General features: G+C 41.0%; 1 protein-coding gene across 17 annotated transcripts in view; it reads right to left on the reverse strand.

Annotated features, from left to right (window-relative positions):
* Positions 1 to 3,914: 3,914 nt before the first annotated feature.
* The window catches only part of LOC142390414 (actin-binding LIM protein 1-like), a 40,059-nt gene continuing 22,252 nt past the window's right edge, over positions 3,915 to 21,721 (reverse strand). For 4 of the 17 annotated variants that reach the window (XM_075475844.1, XM_075475829.1, XM_075475931.1 and 1 more), the window contains 20 exons: positions 20,175 to 20,358; positions 19,360 to 19,469; positions 17,592 to 17,718; positions 17,364 to 17,457; positions 15,425 to 15,512; positions 14,725 to 14,789; positions 13,593 to 13,670; positions 12,519 to 12,677; positions 12,333 to 12,377; positions 12,172 to 12,207; positions 11,953 to 12,094; positions 11,249 to 11,368; positions 10,485 to 10,589; positions 10,184 to 10,231; positions 9,274 to 9,414; positions 8,480 to 8,565; positions 8,188 to 8,311; positions 7,344 to 7,405; positions 7,060 to 7,120; positions 6,243 to 6,825 (listed from right to left, as the gene is read on the reverse strand). In XM_075475844.1, the coding sequence (XP_075331959.1) occupies positions 6,629 to 6,825; positions 7,060 to 7,120; positions 7,344 to 7,405; positions 8,188 to 8,311; positions 8,480 to 8,565; positions 9,274 to 9,414; positions 10,184 to 10,231; positions 10,485 to 10,589; positions 11,249 to 11,368; positions 11,953 to 12,094; positions 12,172 to 12,207; positions 12,333 to 12,377; positions 12,519 to 12,677; positions 13,593 to 13,670; positions 14,725 to 14,789; positions 15,425 to 15,512; positions 17,364 to 17,457; positions 17,592 to 17,718; positions 19,360 to 19,469; positions 20,175 to 20,358 (2,072 nt within the window). In that variant the 3' untranslated portion in view covers positions 6,243 to 6,628. The other 13 variants (XM_075475940.1, XR_012770473.1, XR_012770474.1 and 10 more) reach the window with 13 other exon arrangements.

The raw sequence follows: 21,721 nt of genomic DNA on the forward strand, positions 1-21,721 counted from the left end.
ACACTTTGATTCAGTAGGTTTTGCAACTGTCGACTTGATTACCATTGTGTCAGGCTCTGTGCTGGTCTGGTCCAGTGCCACAGTGAGCCGAGCCAAGTTCTGCTCTATCTCCTGGATCAGCGAGCAGTTCCTGTCCATGAGCCCATCCAAGGCAGAGACAGCAGCCCGCTCCTCCATCTCCAGGTGGGACAAAGTAATCCTCAGGTCCTCTTCCAGGACGCTCTGGATCTCCTGGTATTTCCGTATGATTCTCTCCCTTATCGCTGAGGACTTTTTCTGAGTCAGGCATAAAAATGTACATGAGAATTACACCAACTGGTTATATGATTCTTTTTTTTTTTCAGGATAGTCTTTAAAATAAATTTTTATCCAGTTTACTCTCACTCAGTCTATATTGCAGCAAAATCTCAACATTGACAATTCTGTGTAGAACTCACTGTGATTTCTGACTGTCGTGCTGCCAGTTTTTTCAGTCTGTATTTCACAGCCTCCCTTTGCTTCTTTAGACACTCTTGGTGCTTTTCTAACGTGTCCTGTAAGAACCATGTTGCACACATATTCAGCACAGTTCTTTTTAACACCAGTGAAGTGGGCTTAGGCTACCTATTTGTGGTGAGGATCAGCTGCAGTAGGCAAAAACAGCTTGTTATGAGACATAATGCAGACAGCAACAAAGTGGAGATTGTCCTGCCTGAGTGTATTTTCAAATCACATGAATTGATATGGAGCCCTTTGTTACTGTTAGAGGTATTGTTTGTAGGATTAAAGAACAAAAAGTGCACTTATATACAGATGACTTACTTTTATATTTATCACCTACCTTGGCAAGCCTCTACATGTGGGTTACACATGTTTTTTTCTTTGACAGAGATTGTGAACCCTTTTTCTATTGAAAAGAAAAAAATCTAGGTGTATGCTCTGTAAAAATGTCTTCATGGCTGGATTATGAAATCTTTATGTACAAAGACATAAAACCACAAAACACCCGGTTGTCGTGGATTGTGTGTCTGGTGTTTTGCATCTCTTTTAAGCAGTTTTGTTGCTGATCCTTCTTGCTCATTAAGGATCTAAATGTGACACATGCATATCAATTAACACAAAGAGATGTCATTTTGTGTCACATAGTAATTCTGAGTGGTTGTGGATGTTATGTCTCTCATTTGTATTGTTTTGCATCTCTTTTCGGCAATTTCGCAGAAGAGCTGGTGAACAGTGAACCATTCAATAATCCATTCATGAGTGTCACCTATAAGACTTAATACCTTTCTACTTTAAGCTGAGCTGAAAGCAGCTTCAGTTAACTTTATTTTGTATTCGATTATCTCTGTAAAGCTCTGTAAAGCTTGTTTATCAATTTTTGTTAAGACATAGGTGCAACCATTGTTATCCCATGAGGGACACTTTGTAGAGGTGTGACCTGGAAGGAAAGCCTCTTTCTTCTTCATGTTTCAGTGTTCATCAGTGCTGCCTTCTTCAAGATGGGAATCAAACAATAATCATGATTCCTTTGACTGAATGAGGCCGCAATGCAGACTTCACAAGTGTGCATTACCTCATACATATGAGTGTGACAATGTTGATGCAATACGATCAAAGGAATACTCATGCATTTCATTTTTCTGCCATGAGGTAAGATAAGAGGCAGGGTACACCCTTGAGAAGTCAACAGCCATTCCATCCCAGGGCAAACACAGAGACAAACAACCATGCAAGCTCAACATTCCTTGGGTCAATTTAGCATCATTGTGCAGCATGGACTGTGGGAGGAAGCTGCAGTACCTGCACTCGTGGGGGGAAGATACCTGCTGAGATTCGAATCAGGAACCTTCTTTCAGAGGTGACAGTGCTATAACCGCTCCAACGTGCAGTTCACAGGACTATATGCTCCCTTTTACGCATAATACTGGCATGTTTAAACATCTTACTCACATGCAGGTTTTGTTTCTGCGAATTGAATCAAGCTTGTACCATTGTTGACCATTTTCCAAAGCAAACTCCCAATGTTTTCTGGGTAGTCAAGTTATCTCTCCTCTCAAAAATGTGTCTGCTTGTCATGTCACATGTATGTTTAACCTTTTCTGTGTTAAAAGACAAAGAGCTTGTCAGGAAACGAGGAACATCCGACTGTAATTCACACAAGTGTGATGTGACTATTTGAACCCTAAAGCAGACATATGCTGAGAATAGGAGACTCGAGAGACTTAACTGGGGAGAGTAAAGATGAGTGTTTATGTCTCTTCTGTCGAAGTTATACTAACATCAGGATGAGTAACTGACAGTTTAGTATTATCATGCAAAGCCTTTTGATAAAGCAGCTGTGTTCAGGTGAGAACCTCTGACATCTTTTTACAGTCATTGGTTTTCAGTACAAAACCAGACTTTTATTATTTAGCCTTTTCATTCATCCTATTTTTCTTTCCATTTGTCTCCACCTTTTCCACCCACCAGAGGTCCTCAGTGTATATTTCTCCTGTCTTTGGCTTCCCACTCAGCCCAACTGCATCCATTTATCTTATTACCGCTGTTGTACATAAACGTCCAGTTTTTCACCTCTTGTCACGAGATTCTGTGAGGAAAGCTCTTTGCTTTTCTGCCAACCTACCTTACTTCATGTTTGCGAATGGGGCTGTACGTCAAGTGAAAAATCACAGTTTCCAAACAAACAGGCATAACAGAAAAAAACAGGCAACAGAGTCCAAAAGGTCACAGAAAAACACAAAATCATCCGGCAGGCCACAGAAAAGAAATACTAAGCAGGACAAAAAAAAGCTGGCAATGAGAGGTGGAAAACTGGATCAAATGACACTCAGGAAATGCAGAAAGTGGAAGCAAGTGGGGTGAGTAATAAGCTGAGTATGAGAGAAAGAGACACAAGTTACCTCTGGTTGGTGGCAAACAAGTTTGACAAAAGAAAAAAAACACAATTAACAAAAGACAAAACTAAATTATGGGGCTCCTCGTTGATTTTCACACCTGGATTTCAGAAAGCAAATGATCTGGGGTTACTTCAGCCACATTATGTGCCCAAAAAAAAAAATTAAAAAAGAGGCCAGCTGACTACAAGAATATAAAGAATGCCCAGGTTTTTCATTTTTTATTCCCTGATGGCGTGATCATATTCCAAGATTCATTGGACTCAAATTGTTAAAGAGTGGCACAGGGAGCATGATGCATCCTTCTCACAAATTAATTCCAGATATTAAACCCACTGAGAATCCTCGGGATGTGCTGAAGACTTTGCACTGTGGTCTAACTCACCCATCATCTATATCTTGTCCAAAATGAAAATGAATGTTGCGACTTTGCATAGCTTATCTAGTGGATGCCAGAACGTGTGCCATGATCACAGCTTAAGCTAAAGTTACCCCTAATCCTAACAAAGTAATGTAAAACATCACTTTTTTTATTGGCCTGGCAGTGAAAATGCAGTTTACTACTATACTGCACGAAACTGCTGCTATAAACTCCCAATGTTTCAATCACAGTAAAAGCTAATATCATTTCAAAGGGATATTTTCTAAGTGTCATTCTCTGAAATATTATGAGGAGTCAGTGTCTTACCTGCATTGAACAGCGATCAGAATGCTCTCTGTTTGGACCATTACATTTTTTATGTGAGATGGTGAAAATGTCACTCTTCTGATGACCACTTTCTGTGCAGCTTTTGGCTTTAGCACCCCATGAAAAAAAAAAAGCCTCTGATTGTCCAAACTCTCTGCTCTGACAACTGTCTACAGCAGGTAAGACACTGACTACTCGTAAGTACTTCAAACTTAACTTGAGTAAAAAAAGAAAGAAAAAAAAAAGAAAAGAGTCCTCGGATTACTTCCAACCCCATGTCATATCCCTGAACCGTCAGGTGTAGTGGACACATGCAATGACAGAAAAACAATGAGCAGAAAAGAGGCAGTGGGTAACTTTGGTATAGCAGAGGGTCATCATGGTTCATGGTGATTTAAAGCTTTATTGGCTTAGATTTCAATACAACAAATGGCAGTGTGGGTTTTCATTTATAAAACAATACTTTCAAATACAGTTGTCTCTTACATTAGGGGTTTCATCTATTTATCAGTTTACGTTAGGTCGGTTACGGCATTAAAATATATTAGGATTTGTACTTCCAATAAATGTAAAGGGAAAAGTGTCTAACCGTGTTTATGAGAGCCTGAGAAGAGAGACATCTTTTTGTCCGCTCAGATGAAAGTTTTGTGTGCTCAAAAGCCAGGGAAAGGAGAAAGGTGATAAGTTGGTGCTTGGATGATTTGTTTCTGTGTAGATCCAGTAAAACAGTTGGTGGGTTAGCTGACTGCTTTCCCACAGACTTTACGTTTTTTTAACTCAAAGACTCATTGAGCCGATTCTTGCAAACTTTGGGCTGAAACGGTTTCAGCCCAAGCAAAGCTGACACACATTCAAAGCTACAAGCATGGGCATTTTGTAATGGCGCCATGAGGTTCTAATGTAATTACAAAGTTCCACAGGAATCAACAGCAACAAATAGTTGGAAGAAACAAGCAAGAAAATAAGGAAAGCAGTTCCACTCAAAGCAAAGCAGGAGGTAAAGTAAAGCGCAGTCGAAACAAAAAACTTAACCTTCTCATCATCCATTCTTATTCTTTGTCATTTTTGAACAAGGAAGAGGTTTCCATTAAGTGTTTGCCGTGTTTCACTGGACGAATCTTTCATTTCATCATCTCAGGAAGGGTCAGAGCAAACAGTCCATTTCATGGCTTTCTCAGTTATGTCAGAATGAAACAAACCAAAAACAGAAGAAAAGAAAATGAACCAGAATCTACGTCTAGATTACAGTTGTCGTGTGCTATCTAAATTAATGTACAGAATAATGCATGCTGCTCTGAGAGTTAGAAGAGCTTGGCCTTCTTTTTCATGTCGTTGCGTTTCCACAGGGGAAGCCTGTCAAACTCCTGGATCTCCATTCCAAAGATGTCAAAGAACGTTTCAGGTGCTAAGTAGCGCTAGAATGGAGAACAAAGGTGGAGAAAACAAAGGAGGGGAGGGGAAGGGGTGGGGGGTGTTCTTAGTTAGCACCAAAGCAGTAAAAAAGGGTCACTGACAAAAATGACAAGAAGCAATGGATACTGCTCATTCCCTGTCACAGTTGTACTTGTGTAACATGCTGTTAACACAAAGTCGAGAAATGCAGTATTAATTGCGGTAGGTCAGGTGGAAAACTGATACCTCCAGTCTGGTTCTGTCCACATCCCTGGGCAGTTTAGCTCTCCCTCTACTGGTTATCATGAGCATTTCATAGGGATACACCTTCAGAAGAAGACATCTGTCAGTGAACAGGTCAAACCTTCAAGCTTGAGCTAAGCCTCAAAAACTCTCAGACCATTATTACTAAACAAAACTATCGGATTTGGATATTTTGGTCATTCTGGCTGTGAGAAAGGGAGCACTGGGTGGGAGAACAGGTATGTGACAGGAGGCTGACTGGGTTGTTTTTTTTTAGGTTGTTGGGGATATGCAGGTGCTATTGTGTGGCTACTTTTCTTTCTTTTTTTTTTGGTTTTCAAACGTGCAACAGATTAGGTAGGGGGGGAAAAACATGGCAACAGAGTCACGTGACAGCCTGTATTTTTAGAATATTCTAATTCAAAAAGGGAAAAGAAAATCAGCGATGTAGGCCAAATGAATTCGCTCGGCAATGATTGTATTGGAAGTCTGAACCACTCGTAGTTTTCTGAATAACTAATGCCGTCTTTGCAAGCGGAAACTGATTGATTCTGATCACAACTGAGCTGCTCAAAAATAAGCAACTAAGAATCCTTTGACCAACTCATATCCACACAGAAATGTGTTTACCCCTTTATATACTACACAGTATATAGGGATATGAGTTGTTCGGATGACAATCTGGGCTTTGGATTTCCCACTGTATGCTGCATACAGTATCCAGCCACTTTGAGTTAAAGCTATGTGCAGATGAGCATGGAGAAGCCAGCATGCTAAGCGCTAGAGTGACTGGGCAGCTCCTTAAGCAGCATGCTGAATCAGGTACCCAGCGAATGTGAGTCTTTTATTTCCATCAGGAAGTTCTGCTCAGGTAAATATTTCCTCTGACTGTTGATCTGACTTCACCCCCTTATTTTGGATGGATTTCTTTCTAAATTTGCGATAAAAATTAGGAAGCAAACTAAGAAAACAATGTATTCATCGTCTAACATATCTCAGTGTAGGTTACTAGGTTGTTATTGGTACAAAGAGAAGAAGATACTTGCTTTTGGTTCCAACATATTAGGCATAGATACTCCCCTGTCCATCCTTGCAAGTGCTGCACGGCCATCCTTAATGTGCTAAAGAATAGAACATACACAAATGTAATATAGTGGAAGGGGACTGCAAAGTTAATGGGATGAATATGTCTTGCTTTTACTGGATGGAGCATGTAGCTTAAAGAAGGGCAACCATTTACATGTTTTCTAAATGTATCTGAAGGTTGTTGTTTTTTTTCTCTTCTGTGGTAAATTTCAAATGAAATCATATGTTTAAATGTAGCTTGAGTCATCACATTGATAAACAACACACAGAACAAGACACGAGGCAATGATTGTACATTGCATTTATAGTACACTGGTTCAGCTATTGGGCAATGCGTTTTTGCTTTTTAAATCTGTTTGAAATCACAGCACCGCATGCCCTGTAGCTGACAATAATCCAACAGTGATGCAAGCACGTAGCAGGAGTGGGCGGGTGTGCATTCAGGGCAAGGTGTCTCTTGCAACCCATGAGCAAGCAAATACATGATGCAAGATGAGGAGGCATGCCATGTGAAAAAAGCAGATGAGAGACATACCTGAAACTCTGCAGGACAAAATGGGACAGAAAATGAGACTCACAGTTAATGGTTTTGCTGTCGAGTCCCCTGCCAGGCTACTATCTACAACACTGCTGTCCCTGATGAAAATCAAATATATTCAAAGTGCCTGTCTGTTTATGTACACATAGCAAGCCAATTCTGAGTACTGATGCTTAATAGCTCTGGTGAAACTGACAAGAGATTTATTTTGAGGCTATGTTTTGGTTTGCGGCGCTCACCTCTGCCTCCCCCACACATGTCACCGTAGCTGTTGTACTGCGTGAAATCTGTTGACTGAGGCTGCAGGAACATAGACACCAACACATCAACGTGTGGGCATTTTGTTATTTTTCAAAGACAAGAATAGTTTATGGATAAATGATTTCATTCTAATTACTGTATAAAGCATATGCAATTAGAGCATCTGGCATTGATACCAATATGAACTGCATTTCATTTTCTCAGTGATTAAACTATTCTGATGGTTTTCTGTCTGATGTCTGGAGTGCGAGCGAGCTCTCACCCGATGCAGCCCATTCCGTCCATAACCAGGCAGAGAGTTAGTCTTTGTGGGAGAGGTTGGATCTGAAACAAAAATCATTAAGAAATGTTTACTTAAAACAGTGACATTTACATGAATTTTGAAATTACTGTTTTAAGTCATTCTAAGACACAGATGCAAAGAGTTATGGTACCAGTGCTCTATATTGAGTAGATTGTGTTAAAGGAGACACATTTTCTGTGCTTTAGAGCACATATTCTGGGTGCCCTCCAACTAGTTTTGTAGTTATGTCATTCAGTGAGTCATTCAGATTTGGTGATAAATCACAGACCCAGCACTGCAAAGAAATATCCAGTCACCTCACTGAATAGAATAGCTACTTTCAGAACATACACCAGTTAGTGCACATCAGAACAAAGCTTCGGTGCATTGACTCGCCATCAGACTAACACAATATAATAAACGAAATCAATCGTCTGTATACATTTAGTAGTAAAAACTCGGGAAAAAAATTGCTATCTCCATCCAACTTCAAGTTCAAATCATACTGCATTTGGTGCACTTCAGAAGAAGGAAGTTGAAAGGCTTCTTCTCTTGTCTTTTGCTTTGCTCTTTACAGCAGATTCACATGAACAGTTTTGCAGCGTTGGAGTTGAGTGGCTCCCTCTACTCCCTAAAACCAGTTGCTATGAAAAGAGCTGTAAATTCATTATTTAGATCAGGGGGCTGTGGCGCTCTATCGCTAGTATTTTGAACAAAGCATGTCGCAGACTTTTTAATTAGGACCTTATGATATTGTGTCAACTTGGTGGGAAAAAAGGACAGAATATGTCTCCTTTAAGGTGCACTGTTGACAACTCACTACCTGTGTCACAGTTGCTCTGTTTGGGATCATAGCGCTGAGCGGAGAGGCTGCGTGCGTGCCTCTCCCTGATCTGCTGTTTTTCCATCTCCTCCTTCAGTATGAGCTTCCCCAAACCTGACTGAATCTGCACACATTCAGATCATTTACAAAGTTGAATATTAACGCATAAACGTTGCAGTATTTTACGGAAATGTTAAGATTTTGATCAAATTGTTGCATCTTCAGTGGCTATGTTGTGTTTTGTTGAAAAGTGTACTCTATTTGCAGTGAGTGGATGGTAAATATGACTAACTTTACTGAGATGTTCTTCCTGGAGTTGCTTTTTTTTCAAAGCCTCCTCCTCCTCCTCTTCTCTAGATCGCCTCCGCCCTTCTGAACCTGCCAGGCACAAGCAAAAAAACTGTCACAGAAAAGCATGATACAACCATGTTCCCAAACAACCAAACACATGCTTCACATGTGCTGTATTATCCAAACAGATGAAAACACAACAGAGAAGATCTCACTGGACAGCGGCTGGAAACACACACTGTCAATGAGTAATATGTGGACAGTTGAACACAAATGTGAGACAGAGTTGACGAGACAGACAAACAGAGGGGCTTATTGGAATATTTGGCCACACTGACATGGCAGATGCTCACACGTCATCGTCCATGTCAAGATTTTAGGGGATGTCAAATACACGGAGCGGCACAATGTTAAGACAGACAGACAAAAGTTTGAAGTCAGTCTCAGTTATCTCTGTCCAAGTCATTTGTGATACTTTTGCACATAGCTAGAATGTGCCCTTTGTGTGCAGCAAGGGAACGTAAAACAGTGACACTGACGCTACCTCAAGCAGAAAATAATATGCCAGCAACAGAAACAAATGACACTTCTTTTTTTTTTTTTCTCAGTGCAAGCCAAACTTAAAAGACAAATACTCCTGACGCATGAACAACAGCATGAGCCCGGAGGGAAGCGGGGATGCAGTTAAGCTTGTGGGGGCAGCGCGGGGGAAAGAAATAAGAGGAATGTGGTGAGGTGAGTATTGTGCCACTGAGAGGTAGCAGTGCAGACATGCCCATCAGGAGCCTACTATACCTAAAACAGCGAGAGAGTGGGGCCAACAGTCGCCCTCACTCCGCGGGCTGTCATCCGGAGAGGGAGCATGGGCAGCGGGGAAGGTGGCAGACCTGATGATCTCATCAGCAGTCTTGCTTTGATGCGCTATGGCAGCTGTATCTAGGTTGGTAACCATGGGAACTGAACTATCAGAGTCTGGGTCACAGTCTCAACCACATGTAAATACCTTAGCACCATCGCATCAACAGGCTCAACAGTTTATTTATTTTTTAATCCTGGGTCATCAGTCCACAATGCAAGGATGTCTCTCCTAACAAGTCGCTGCACTGGGGGCAGAGCCTTAATGAGTTATTTCAAGATAAAAATCAGCCAGTGAGAAAGATGACACTGACATTTTGCAGCGGGCAGATTGTACCTGTCCATAGCGATAACATTTTATTAAGTTTATCTCCAGTTAAAAGCTGGAAGCTGTAAACACACCATGGCTCACCCTAGGACTCATCTTTATCTGCTGCTTGTTGAGCTCTTTGGCATCAAAACGAGGAGTAAAAAATATGAGTAGTCGTTATGTCGTAATCGTTGCAGTTCAGAAAATGTTACATCGCTTCACTTTAAAAGAAAGTCAAGTGTAACATTACTGCTGTGACTTCTTAAGATGAACAAAGTGCAGTGTACAGACATACTCCAGGTGAGACAGAAAAGGATTGGAGACAGACTTCAAACAGTAAAGTGACGCTGGTGGTGACTATGGTGAGATGAACACACGCAGTCAGCTGAGTAACATAATAATCAGGTCTGGGGTTTTTGGTTTCTTTTTTTTGGTCTGCAGTCTTACTGGTACCACTGAATATTTCAAACCTTTATCAATAATTTATTTTAGGTTTTCTTTTATCTCCTTATTTAGATAAATACATAAGAGGAAAGGTACCGTGTTGTTTGTAGATGGGTGGTTTTCTGTAGATGTTGCTCCCCTGATCTGAAACCGACACATAAGACATTTAGAAAGTAAACGGTGGCTCAATACAACTAATTAAAAATCTGGTGAAAACACATCATGACGCAGTGGGTTTGTATAATTTTATGTCCTTTTTCCTGTTGTACAGCTATATAGTTTGAAAGATGAGGGGTAAAAGCAAAAGCTGATCCTACATGGAAACAGAAAAGAAGGAAGAGAAGGAGAAAGAAAGACAGAACGGTTGAGTCATGACAGGGTGCGCTCCAGCTCCTACCTGGGAGGTGGAAATGTTTAGGGGTCTGAGAGAGAGGCGGGGTGATCGGCCGGCTGTCGGGCCTGAGTGGGAGGGGGGAGCTCCGGCCACTCGGCGGGTCGGTGCCTCCAGTGAGAAGAACCAAGAACAGAACATAAGCAGGGATACTAAAGGGAAACCACAGTCTGAACGGTGCAACACACCGGGACCAGGTGAGGTCCCTCTGAGCGAATGGGACATAATCTGGTTGGTTTTGAGTAATGCAGGTAATTGGGCTGAACAGAAGCAGATCAAACCAGCAGAGCTTCATGTACAGAGATTAAATGCTTGGGAGATAAGTAGTCAAGGAGTCAAGTATGATCTGTTAGTCTGCTAACTTTAAGATTAAGAAGTTAATTCTTTCCACACCAAACAGCAAACTTATGATACAAAGCCTCTCTTTTCATCTCAGTCTTACCATATTAGATATTAGATATTGATGACTAATATCTGTAAATGCATGCAAATCAGCAAACACAAACACAAAAGGGATGGCAGCCACTTAGGGAGAGGCTGTGTTAGTCAAAGTTGAAGAGGTACATGTTAGTGAGGGAGTGGTGGCTTGACTGGATGACCAAGACATACAGTAGGTTTGCGAGTTAGGTTTGAGGTTATGAGAGATGGCAATGGCAATGGATCCAGCGGGGAAAACGATGCACTCATGAGAGGTGATAGCTCATGTGGATAATGGAGGAGATGTGCCGCTTCAAGGTGGGGGGCAGATAAGAGTGGAGTGGGGCCCTTACCTTGGCTATGGGGGAGGAAGTGGTGTCTGAAAGGGGATGTGGGGCGGGAGTCACTATTTCTGGAGCCCATAGTGTTACTGCACAGGGAGGAGCAGAGCTTCTGCATGCCTGTCAGGGCCTCTGCAGGGAGGGAGGGAGGGCGTGGGACAGGGGACAAAACCCCGGGACCCGGCAGCAGTGTACAATATGGGGAGGAGGTAGAGGGTGAGACGGCGAGGGGCAAAAGAAAAGGAAGATATACAGGAGTCAAATGTGGAAAAGAAGAGATAAAAGACACCCAAAGTGAGAGGTAAGGAGTATTCAAGAATAACTGGAAGAAACGTAGGGTATTACACATTAAAAGCAAACTTTTAATGGAAATAAATTAAGAAAAACTAACAAAAAAAATCGGTATTTAGAGCAGCAAAATTGACTTCATGGTTGACATTCTGCTCAAGTAGCATTGTCAAAAAAAATAATGTAATGACCTGAAGTCAATTTTGGTAAAGTTCCCTTTAAAGTGGCTAATGGAATAGAGGGAATAAAGAGAGACGCTTTACATCTTCACAGCTGTCATCTACTCAACCAGTGAAGATAAAATATATCCTTCCCAATGAAAACCCTGAAATCAATCATTTTGGAAATGCACATCTGCACCCCGACACGCAGACGCACGCACACACACTTGTACAAACACAAACATATCTGTCTATCTAAGCACCCACCTGGCCTGTGAAAATGCTGTGGCGAGCGTGACAGGGTGGGGGTGTAACCATGACGATTATAAACAGGTGATCCTATGGATCCCTGACTGGTGGACCTTTGGAGGATGCGTTCCCTCCTGTCGTAAGAACCCTGAAACACAAACTGCTGGGATGAACACACTGTGTGGCATTTTATTCACACAATATAAAGCAAACAGCGAATCTTAACTGATTGCTCACCTCTCCGGATGGGGTTGGCGACATTATCCTTAAGGACTAGAAGAAAGATCAAACAAGTCTGAGTCACTGACTTCCTTTTAATGCGACTCATCCATCCTTTCATTCCTTTAAGATTTGGAGTAATCTATCTCGATCAGCTCGCACGCTGAGGCACATCTTACCTTGTCATCAGGCAAAGGGGAACGTTCCCTTCTGGCAGTGTGGAGCTGTGAGGGACACAGAGGATCAGTAGTGCAAAAAATAAAAATAGCAATTCCAGATGATAACAGAATGACATGAGTACTGTTTCTCTTAATGCTCTTTACTGTATGGGCATGCAGTAAAAGAAGCATGCAGTCTGTGTTTACCTCTCCCACACTCTCTCGTCTCTCCTCTCTCTCATCCAGGGAGGTTGTGTACATTGGTTCATAGGTAATAAGATCAGGGCGCTCAATGTCATAAATGGCTTTGACTTTTGGAATGGCAGCTAGGTCTCTGTAATCAAGGATCTCATTGTCTACTTTTGCCTAGGGAGACAAATAAAGACAAATTCACACACACACTCACAAGAGTAAAGTGGGATAACTACTGTTGAATATTCTATTACGGAGCACCGTGTAGCTGTCAAGAAAGGGTTGTGAGAAAAGGTCATTTTTTGGGTAGAGAATCAGAACAATCTACAAACTCTTCTCTACAAACCAGAGAAGTTAGTTCATTTTCTTAAAAGCAGCTCATCTGAACCTTTACTGAACAGACAGAAATGATTATAGGTGTGTTCACTTCTTTGTATGCAGAAACTCCACACAAGTGTAAGGTTTTGTCCAACAAACAGTCTGTGGTTGTTGGTTCTCCTCCTCGCGATGCTCCATACAAATTATATACGTATTATTATTTATTAGCATCATTATTATTATTATTACTATTTTCATTACTATTACTAGTATACTACTATTATATTATCATCATTATTATTATCTTTATAAAGCTGCTGGTGTTTGGTGTTTTCCACTTTTGTCTCTTCTGTACATTTCTGTATATAACAGTGCTGAGCGTGAGTGAGATGGAGATTTCAATTTCCCTGAGGGAACCTCCCAAAGGGATTAATAAAGTCATCTATCTATATATCTGTATGAGGCCTGGCACTGTCTTGGGCCTCCAGGGAAAAGACGTCTCCTTGAAGATAGAATATGTCTCTACAAAATTGTAAAATACATCTTGGCATCGATTGTATCTGTCTTGAGTAACAATAGTTTTCCACGGTGCACCTGGGGGGTTCAGTTTCTCATGCAGCGGGGACTCAAACTTGTGTTTGTTCAATAAAGGTTCAAACAAATGACAGATTTTTGTTTTCTTGCATTTCTGAAAATTTGCCAACATCTCTGAACTACAACTACAACTTCTTTGTATCTCGACAGATAGAGTAGATCTTCGACACTACTTACATAGATCGTGTGACCCGGTGAGCCAGGTATGCTTGAACCAGGTCTGGAACAAATACTCTCAGACGACGACCTCGTAGGCTATGAAAATGAAACATATCAGTTGCTGTAAGTCAAAGAACAAGTGTCACACAGTCAGTTTACCATGATCCGTTGTCAAATGTCATCTCGATATAGATTATTATCACCAAAAAAACTTCTAAAAGTACACCATTTGACTTTTATACACTGCATGAGAGATGAGACGGAACCCCTGTATTTGCATTTCATCAAATACATTAAGTACTTTGAAATACAAACATGTCATTTCATGATTAGGTCATTCATTTGCAAATTTGCAAACTGAATGAGTGCTTTAGTGCTGTGATTTGATGTTCTTGAGAACCTGATGCCTGTTTATGGGAAATGAACACTCTGAATGGCAACAGCAGGTCTGAATAAGACGCAATTAGATGAGCTTTTCACCTAAAGGGTAAATGGTGATTTTCATTCAAAAATAGTCATCTGTCTCGTTTTGTCTGCTCTTCCAAATGTGTGTGCATCTTCATCACATGCACATAGTAAATGAGTGCAGTTAATCAGCGTAGTGCTTAAAGACGGGACTGAATGGCTCTGGATGACAAACAGAGAGGGCACTGCAGGCTGTCTCCAGCAGGTGGCAGCATAAAGTGCGTCGTGTTCTAAAATAAATGGTGGAACACAAGATGATGCCATCTCATAGCCAATAGCGTATACAGTACCTGCCTTTCTGTTTTTTGGAGGAATAAGAGGGACGGAGGCAAAAGCTGTGGAGGAAGGGAGAGGGGGGTTCACAGGACATCACACAGGGGTTGTGCTCTCTCCTGCTCCACTCACAGCTCACACACACATATCAAGGTGAAAGTGCCCACATGTAAATCTGAACAAACATTGATCCACACACACACTCACAAGGGTACGCCCACACAGCCCTAACCCAGCATGGCCTGAGCAGGCAAATTATTTGGTTAAGGTTTAACAGTCCAGCACGGAAGTGATAAGAGCTTATGTAGAGTTCTTTCTGAAATATTCTAAATTTCTATCTTTTGCAGCAAAATGATGTCATGAGCTGACACAAAATCAATGATGAAGAATTCAAGGTCGCCCAAATTCCTACCCGCTCCCTGTGTCTCTCCTCTGTTCTAGTGGTGTTCTTGCAGCCAGGATGCCACACTGTTGACCCTGAGGAGCAAGACATGGAGAAAATACATTTACACCCGTAGGATTTTTATTCACAGCACACCAGTTAGTCACACCCTGAGTTTTCAGACAAACAGGAGAAGCTATGCGTCAGTATTCTGAGAGGTTGGAGATGGGGATCAACGGAGATCGACATGGATCTCATGCTTTGGCTTTCTCAAATCTCAACCTTTTTCAGCTCATACGTGTTAGAGATTTGGAAGTGAAGTGTTACACAACATTTTCCAGAACAATCAGAAAACGTAACTCGATGCAATTTGTGTCCGAGCAGGATTAAAGTGGGTTTCTATTGGGCTTGTTCTGGATCACTTTAATTTTGTTTCTCTTTATTACATCAAAAGCAGAATTGGCTTTATATATTTACAGAATGACAAATATATATATAAAAAAAAACATATAGGTCATTTTTTACCTACCTATAGATAGCATATTCACAGGCTTGTTGTACTAATAGTTTCATTATATCCTATTTCAAACTCATCGTCAGTAGAATTTTGAATAATTTCAGGACCCTAACTTGACTCAAACCAAAGCTTTCACTTCTTCTTATTTGGTTAAAAGACCTTTTTTTTTTTAAAGATCCATGGGACTGCAAGAGTAAATGATGGTCCACTCACCTTGCAGGTACATCTCTTCTCCTTCTGTGAACATCTGATTGCACCTGCTGCATCTGGCACAGCTGGGGTGGTAGTGCTTATCTCCAGCCTGGAAAACCCAGAGCACAAAGCAAACTTGACATCACAGGAAAATGAAGATCAATGAAGCCTGCAGCAAAGCGAGTTCAGGCAAAGCCAAGCTGTGACTTCCAGGCAATAAAACAGGTGCTCCACCTGCTCTCAGCTACATTTCTTTCCTCTTCCTAACGCCCTGTTGGTGCAAGAGAAAGTTTAATCAGATCCGGTGAACTCGCAACTGCTCTTCCTTCCTTTGAAGAATTACTGTAGATGACAACGGTCAGCAGTGGGTGGAAATGTTCTGCTAAAAAAAACACTTCCTCAGTGGTCCTCTGGGGATAAAGTGGGGATCTGTGAGAACATGCTGCACTGTGACTTCATTTTAAGTGCTCCAGTACTGACTGTACAAAAAGTAAGTTCATTCAGAATGTGACCACTGTGACATACGCCCATTTGACACAATCAACCTGCTTTCAAATATCTGAGTGTTTCGCTTTGTAATTGTCTGCATAATGTAATCCGATAAAATGATCTAATGGCTGGAGAGCATAAATGTCCTTCTACACGGATGGGGCGCTTTGCATGCAGAGCTCTCCATTATAAAGCCGTGGAGCATTGACCGCGGGTGATAAATACCCAAATCAAATACAGCCTGCTGTATAATAAGCCTCAATAACATTTCAACATGCAAGTGGCCACTCAGAGATACGAAGCCACTCCCTAACATTTGCATTCTACATTTTACTGCATTAAAGAGATGTCAGAGAATGAATATTTCAGGATGTTTAATGCATCTCCAACCCAATGCTCCACCAAATTGAATTTCCCTTTCAGTTATAATACAAATATTTGTGCTCTTCCTGTTTCTTCTCTATATAACTTTACGAGCTGCATTAATCATCCCTATATTAACCGACCATTCATGCTGCACTTACAGAGGACCAGACGGTATTTGATTTGGTTCTTGGATCACTGATCATTATCAGACAGACTGGTATGTCTTTGGCCCCACTGATCCACTGGCAGCAGCTCAGGGGTGAGATGCAGCACTCTTTTCCTATTGTCGTAAAGGCCTGCATTAGTGGTGGATTACAGTAAGCTTGCCTGGCTGGCTGGCAGTAACATTTTCAAACCATTAAATGAGACATAACTCAGTGTCTGATTGGATCACTGTCTGTAGTACAGACAGACTTACAGTAGCTGGCGAGACTGAAGGAAGAGAACATCGTGGACTTAAGTTTTAGTAACGTTTTACAGAACTACAACTCACACAATGTTGATAAAGCTTAAACACAGTTTCATAACAGTTGCATGACACACAGAGCAGATTAATGATTAATGATCATATCCTAAATGTCAGATCACATTAGCGGTTTTATGCAATATTGATGTCATTTGTGGCAATGTCAGCTTGTGTGAGTGCGTATTTAGTTTAAAGTATTTAAAGACCAAAAATAAGCTAAGAATTAATCTTCTAGTTGGATACAGTCATGTCAAGAGTCTGTTTGGCACAGTGCTGAAAAGATTACAGCAGAGATTACCAAACTACATTTCACAATTATGCGGAATGAAACATCCTGTGAACAGGATGCAGAATGTTACAATCGACCATCAAAATTTGCTCCTTCTGAATCTATTTCTGTGGTAAATTTCCAAATCCACGGTATTACAATATTCATCTATAACTTTACGTAGACTTTTAAGAATTTACATTGCAGCTATTAAGAAACTGTGCGGTCTTAAATTCAAGTGAAAGAACTTTTTAAAATTATTTCAGGCATACATTCAGCACGTTCACATGAAATTCAAAGACGAGAGTGATTAGCCATTTTTCAGCTGAAGCTTTTCAGATGGCATCTTTTGCTTTCTACGTGTGTCGTACCTCCAACACCTTCCCTGTGATGAACTGGTGGCACGCCTCACACTGAACTCCAAAATGGATCTGATAGTCTTTCTCGCAGTAGGGGGCGCCATCCCTGAGAGCGGAGACAGAGATGTTTCCAAACCAAGGTCCAAACTTTGAACATAAGACTTAATACACATGGTGTGAACATTATGCAAGCCTGAATCTGACCACCAAGTAGCCTGAAATCACAGATAAGCTGCTTACTTGCTGATGTACTCCCCAGTCAGCACTTTGTTGCAAGCTTTACACTTAAAGCAGCCCAAATGCCACTGTCTGTCCAAAGCAAGGAGAGCCTGGCCATTCTTAATGTCCCGACCACATCCCGCACAATCTGTGAAAGCAAAATGAGCTCAGTTTAAAAACATAAACACAGATATTCACGATGCAAGAAAATACTTCAAAACAGCCTTTAATGAGTTCACTGGGGGATAAATGATTACATCCAGAGTGAGCTATCTTGTCAGCTCTGACCTCAAACACTAGATGGTGATAGAGGGAAGTCAGAGCAATACTCTGACAGCTGCCCCTTCCTATAATCTCTCAGCTCTGAAAGCTCCATTCATATCCAAGTAAAATCCTGAGGCTCTTTAAGTGCAAGAGGTTGGTTTCTAAATGAACAATCCTCCTGTCATCTATTTTTTAATGAATAAAGGGTGAGAGCAACACAGTGCACAGCAACATTAGGGGATGATAACTTCATAAGGCATAAAAAGGTTGGGATGGTGACATGTGTAGAATCAGCATGTCTTATTTATAGGTGACCTTGTCTAAAAGCTCTTCAAAAACGCCAACAGAGAGACCAGCAGGGGATGAGAGAAAAGGGGGGGGGGCTTAGAAGATGGAAGAGGAGGGGTTTGAGGGCTGCACACTCCCTGTTCCAGAGGGAAGAAAATGCATGGCCATGCATTATTTAGCAAGGCCTGTTTTAGTCTTACTCAGAAAGGGGGGCCATGCATATGGAGAAGATGAGTTAGAGGTGGAGAATCTCACTGAAAGGTGCATTGCCATCAATGTTCAAGCATGACAGGGCTGTTGGGGGACATAATGAGATGTTGTGTGGAAATGGTCAGTTTTACCCCAGCGTAACATTTATCTTTACTGGTTTGTTTCTGCTTCGTTTAGAAATGAGTAATTTTAAGGAATCCCTCTTTGCGGCTGAAAGTTGGATGAGAAGATTGAAAGAAGTCTGTTTCAATGTGAAGTGGTCTGATTTTAGCTGCTGTCTCTTTGAGGTTTTCCAAGTCTGATTGATGAGCGTATTGGTCGAAAAAAGGCAGATTGCACAGCAGCTCTTTCTTTGTTTGAGGCATGCCACACTAACCACTAAGCAGGCATTAGGCAATGTGTTCGTTGTTAATTTTTAATTGTAGATAATTAAAAGCCAAAAAACCCAGAGTACACATCAAATATTTCAGACGGTTTAGGAGCTGTCACTGCACAAAATAATGGGGATTTGTAACTTTGACTGTAGCTTTTTTTCCCTCTAAACAAAAAGCTAAATACAGAACTGAAGGTTGGGGAATCCCCCACAAAACCATAATGTGACCTCTTTAATAAAGACTGTTCCACAGAACCTGTAATTTGAAGTTTTTTTTGTCTGCACTGGAATTTAGTTTGAAGTTCTGGGATTGCTCAAACCTTAACTGACTATTGCTTAATAAGAGGTTCAGTGTTTCATATTCATTTATTTTTCATATATTGAGATGAGTTTTTTTTGTTTATCTAAATGTATTCTAATGAGTGATCGAGATGACCGACATGGACCTTAGGAATTATTCTTTTGCCCAAACATCCCAACCACCATGTCTGTTCAACAGCTACGTTAAATATATGATACATGCATCACATCTAAAGGCTACATTTGGCAGACTTTTTGTATTTCTGAAGCTTTTGAAAACCTAGGAATAAAACACTTTCAATTCTACTTTTTTTTTCTTTATAACTGTAAACTCATCAGATAATAACTACTTACTGCTGGAGCCTATGATGTCCTTCGGTCCTGGAGACATGGGCTCGACACAGTACTGGCACAGGCAGTCCTTCCCGTTAAAGGTCACCCTGTCCCCGGCAGGGAACGGTCGTCTGGAAGACAACCAGCCAACAAAAGCATGAGCTGTCGCCCCACGGTGAGTGTAACAGTTTATTAGTTGTGGTTTGCAGGTTGTCTGACGGGGCCGCAGATGACAAGGGCCGCGATGGAAATGTGTGTCAACACTGTCCGCCTGAGGAGCCTATTTAGTCAGACGATGTACAGAAATGACACACAGCATCCTACTGTACACTGTCAGATGGAATTCCTGCCACCCTCAATTTTGTTTATCATGGCAAATCATTCTATAATTAATTGTTACTTATTTGAAAGGCAACACGCACGCACAAGAAGGCTGCAGAAAGAGGCAGTGGTGGTAATTTTATTTTATGACAGTATCCATAAATCCAAATTGCAAAAGACAAATAATCAAATAAGACAAATATATCTAGTCATCTAATTTGACTACTTGCATTATTTGTAAATATATCTAAAGCACATATAGACTGTTTTAGGTGGACAGAAATGCTTCCTTTTCTATTTAAATGCTCATAATAAGTTGTCATTGCACTTTGCAATCTTCCTTACTTGGTCAGATTCCTGTTTTCTCTCCTTTAAGACCTACACTTTCTTCAGATGTACACACATTTTGGCTGCTTGTTGGAGCCATTTTAAACGTAACTGCAGTATTACTGTAAGTCTGTTTCACTTTATAAGCTACTGTGATAGGATTGGCATGCCTGCAGCGGGTCTCTTACTTGCAGATGGTGCAGACGAAGCAGGCAGGATGGTAAGTCTTGCCCAGGGCAGTGACCACTTCTCCTTCAACAAAATCCCCACAGCCATTGCAGCGGGTGCCGTGCATGCGTTGGTAGTCCAGTGTGCACAGATACTCTCCATTCTTCATGAAGAAGCCCCCCTGTGCGAGGTCGCAGCCGCACACTGTACAGGACACACATTTTGCTCGCATTTAGCACTCTGCCCATGAAAATGCATAAAGCCAGCTGACTCCTCCGTGCATCAGTGGCTCTGTTAAGAATCCTGTAATCCTGAGAGGCTCACTGCGTGCGTGAAATGGATGTTGACTAAAAAGTTACTGAAAAATACATTTTAACAGCTCTGTGTGTTGCAGTAGGACATGTAATTAAAAAAAAAAATCCTTCAATCAGGGGTGTTGACAGCTGCACAAATAGAAAAAAAATGTCTCCCTTTGATATGACTCTGCATTTAGGGCTCATGTCTATTAATCAGCACGACTACTGAAAGTTTTATTTATTGTCGTTTTAGCGGCCTACCACTCATTGCTGCAACAATTCTGCAATTGTTTAGCCAAGGAAATAGCCTTGATCTGTTCTTGAAGATAACTTACTCAGTTATACAGTGTTTGTCTCCAACGAGCTTCCTTCTATTCAAACATAACCTTGTCATCTACAGTAACATGAATCATTAACAAAGGCACCAATGCTAATTGAGGAACAATTTGGGGTTCTTTAATGGTGGGAAATTGGACTTCATTACTAAGAATTTGACTACAAGGAGTTGCTGCTGAATGAACACATGGCATCCAAAATGGACTTCAGTGGCCTCATATTGTCAAATAGAGGTAATAAAACCTGAATAAAAATTACCTCAGGTAATCGTGAAACATTCCAGTTATTCATTTGGCACACTTTAAAAAGATGCTAAAATGCTTAGGCTGTAGACTATAATTTTTCAAGATGCTCAGATAACTTGTGCATTAGAGCAAAGACCAACATAAAGTGTCTTAGTAAGGTGCAGGGTCACCATGTGCTTCCAGAAAAGCTTTCAGAGCACCTTGACATGAAATTACTTGGCATGAAGACTGATTCCAAAAGTCTTTGGAACCACACTGGTGGATAAAGCAACTTTCATTCAAACGGTATCCCCTAATTTCCCCTAAAGAGAGCACTCCCATCTAGCTAGAAAGGTTTGATACTGGCTAAAGGTGATCAGATAGAACAATTCTGCACTGACTCACAGTCACCCTGCTTTCTATAACCAAGGCTTAAAATATTTTACTATCAATATCTAATACTTTGTGGGAAAAAAATATTACATTTGATAGAAACTGCCCATTAAAACATTCCATTATTAAAGGGCCACCAGTCCAAGCACTACAGCAGCGACTGGGTGTTTTTTTTTTAAATTCAGTATATGCTTTGATCACATGTTTTTATCACCATTATATATATTTAAACCACATTATTATCGGCTGCCCCATGCAGTTCACTTTTCCAGCAGCACACAGTGACCTGAGAACTGAACTGGTTTTTTGGAAATGCCA

The sequence above is a fragment of the Odontesthes bonariensis genome, chromosome 2 (genome assembly GCF_027942865.1).
Source record: "Odontesthes bonariensis isolate fOdoBon6 chromosome 2, fOdoBon6.hap1, whole genome shotgun sequence".
NCBI lineage: Eukaryota > Metazoa > Chordata > Actinopteri > Atheriniformes > Atherinopsidae > Odontesthes > Odontesthes bonariensis.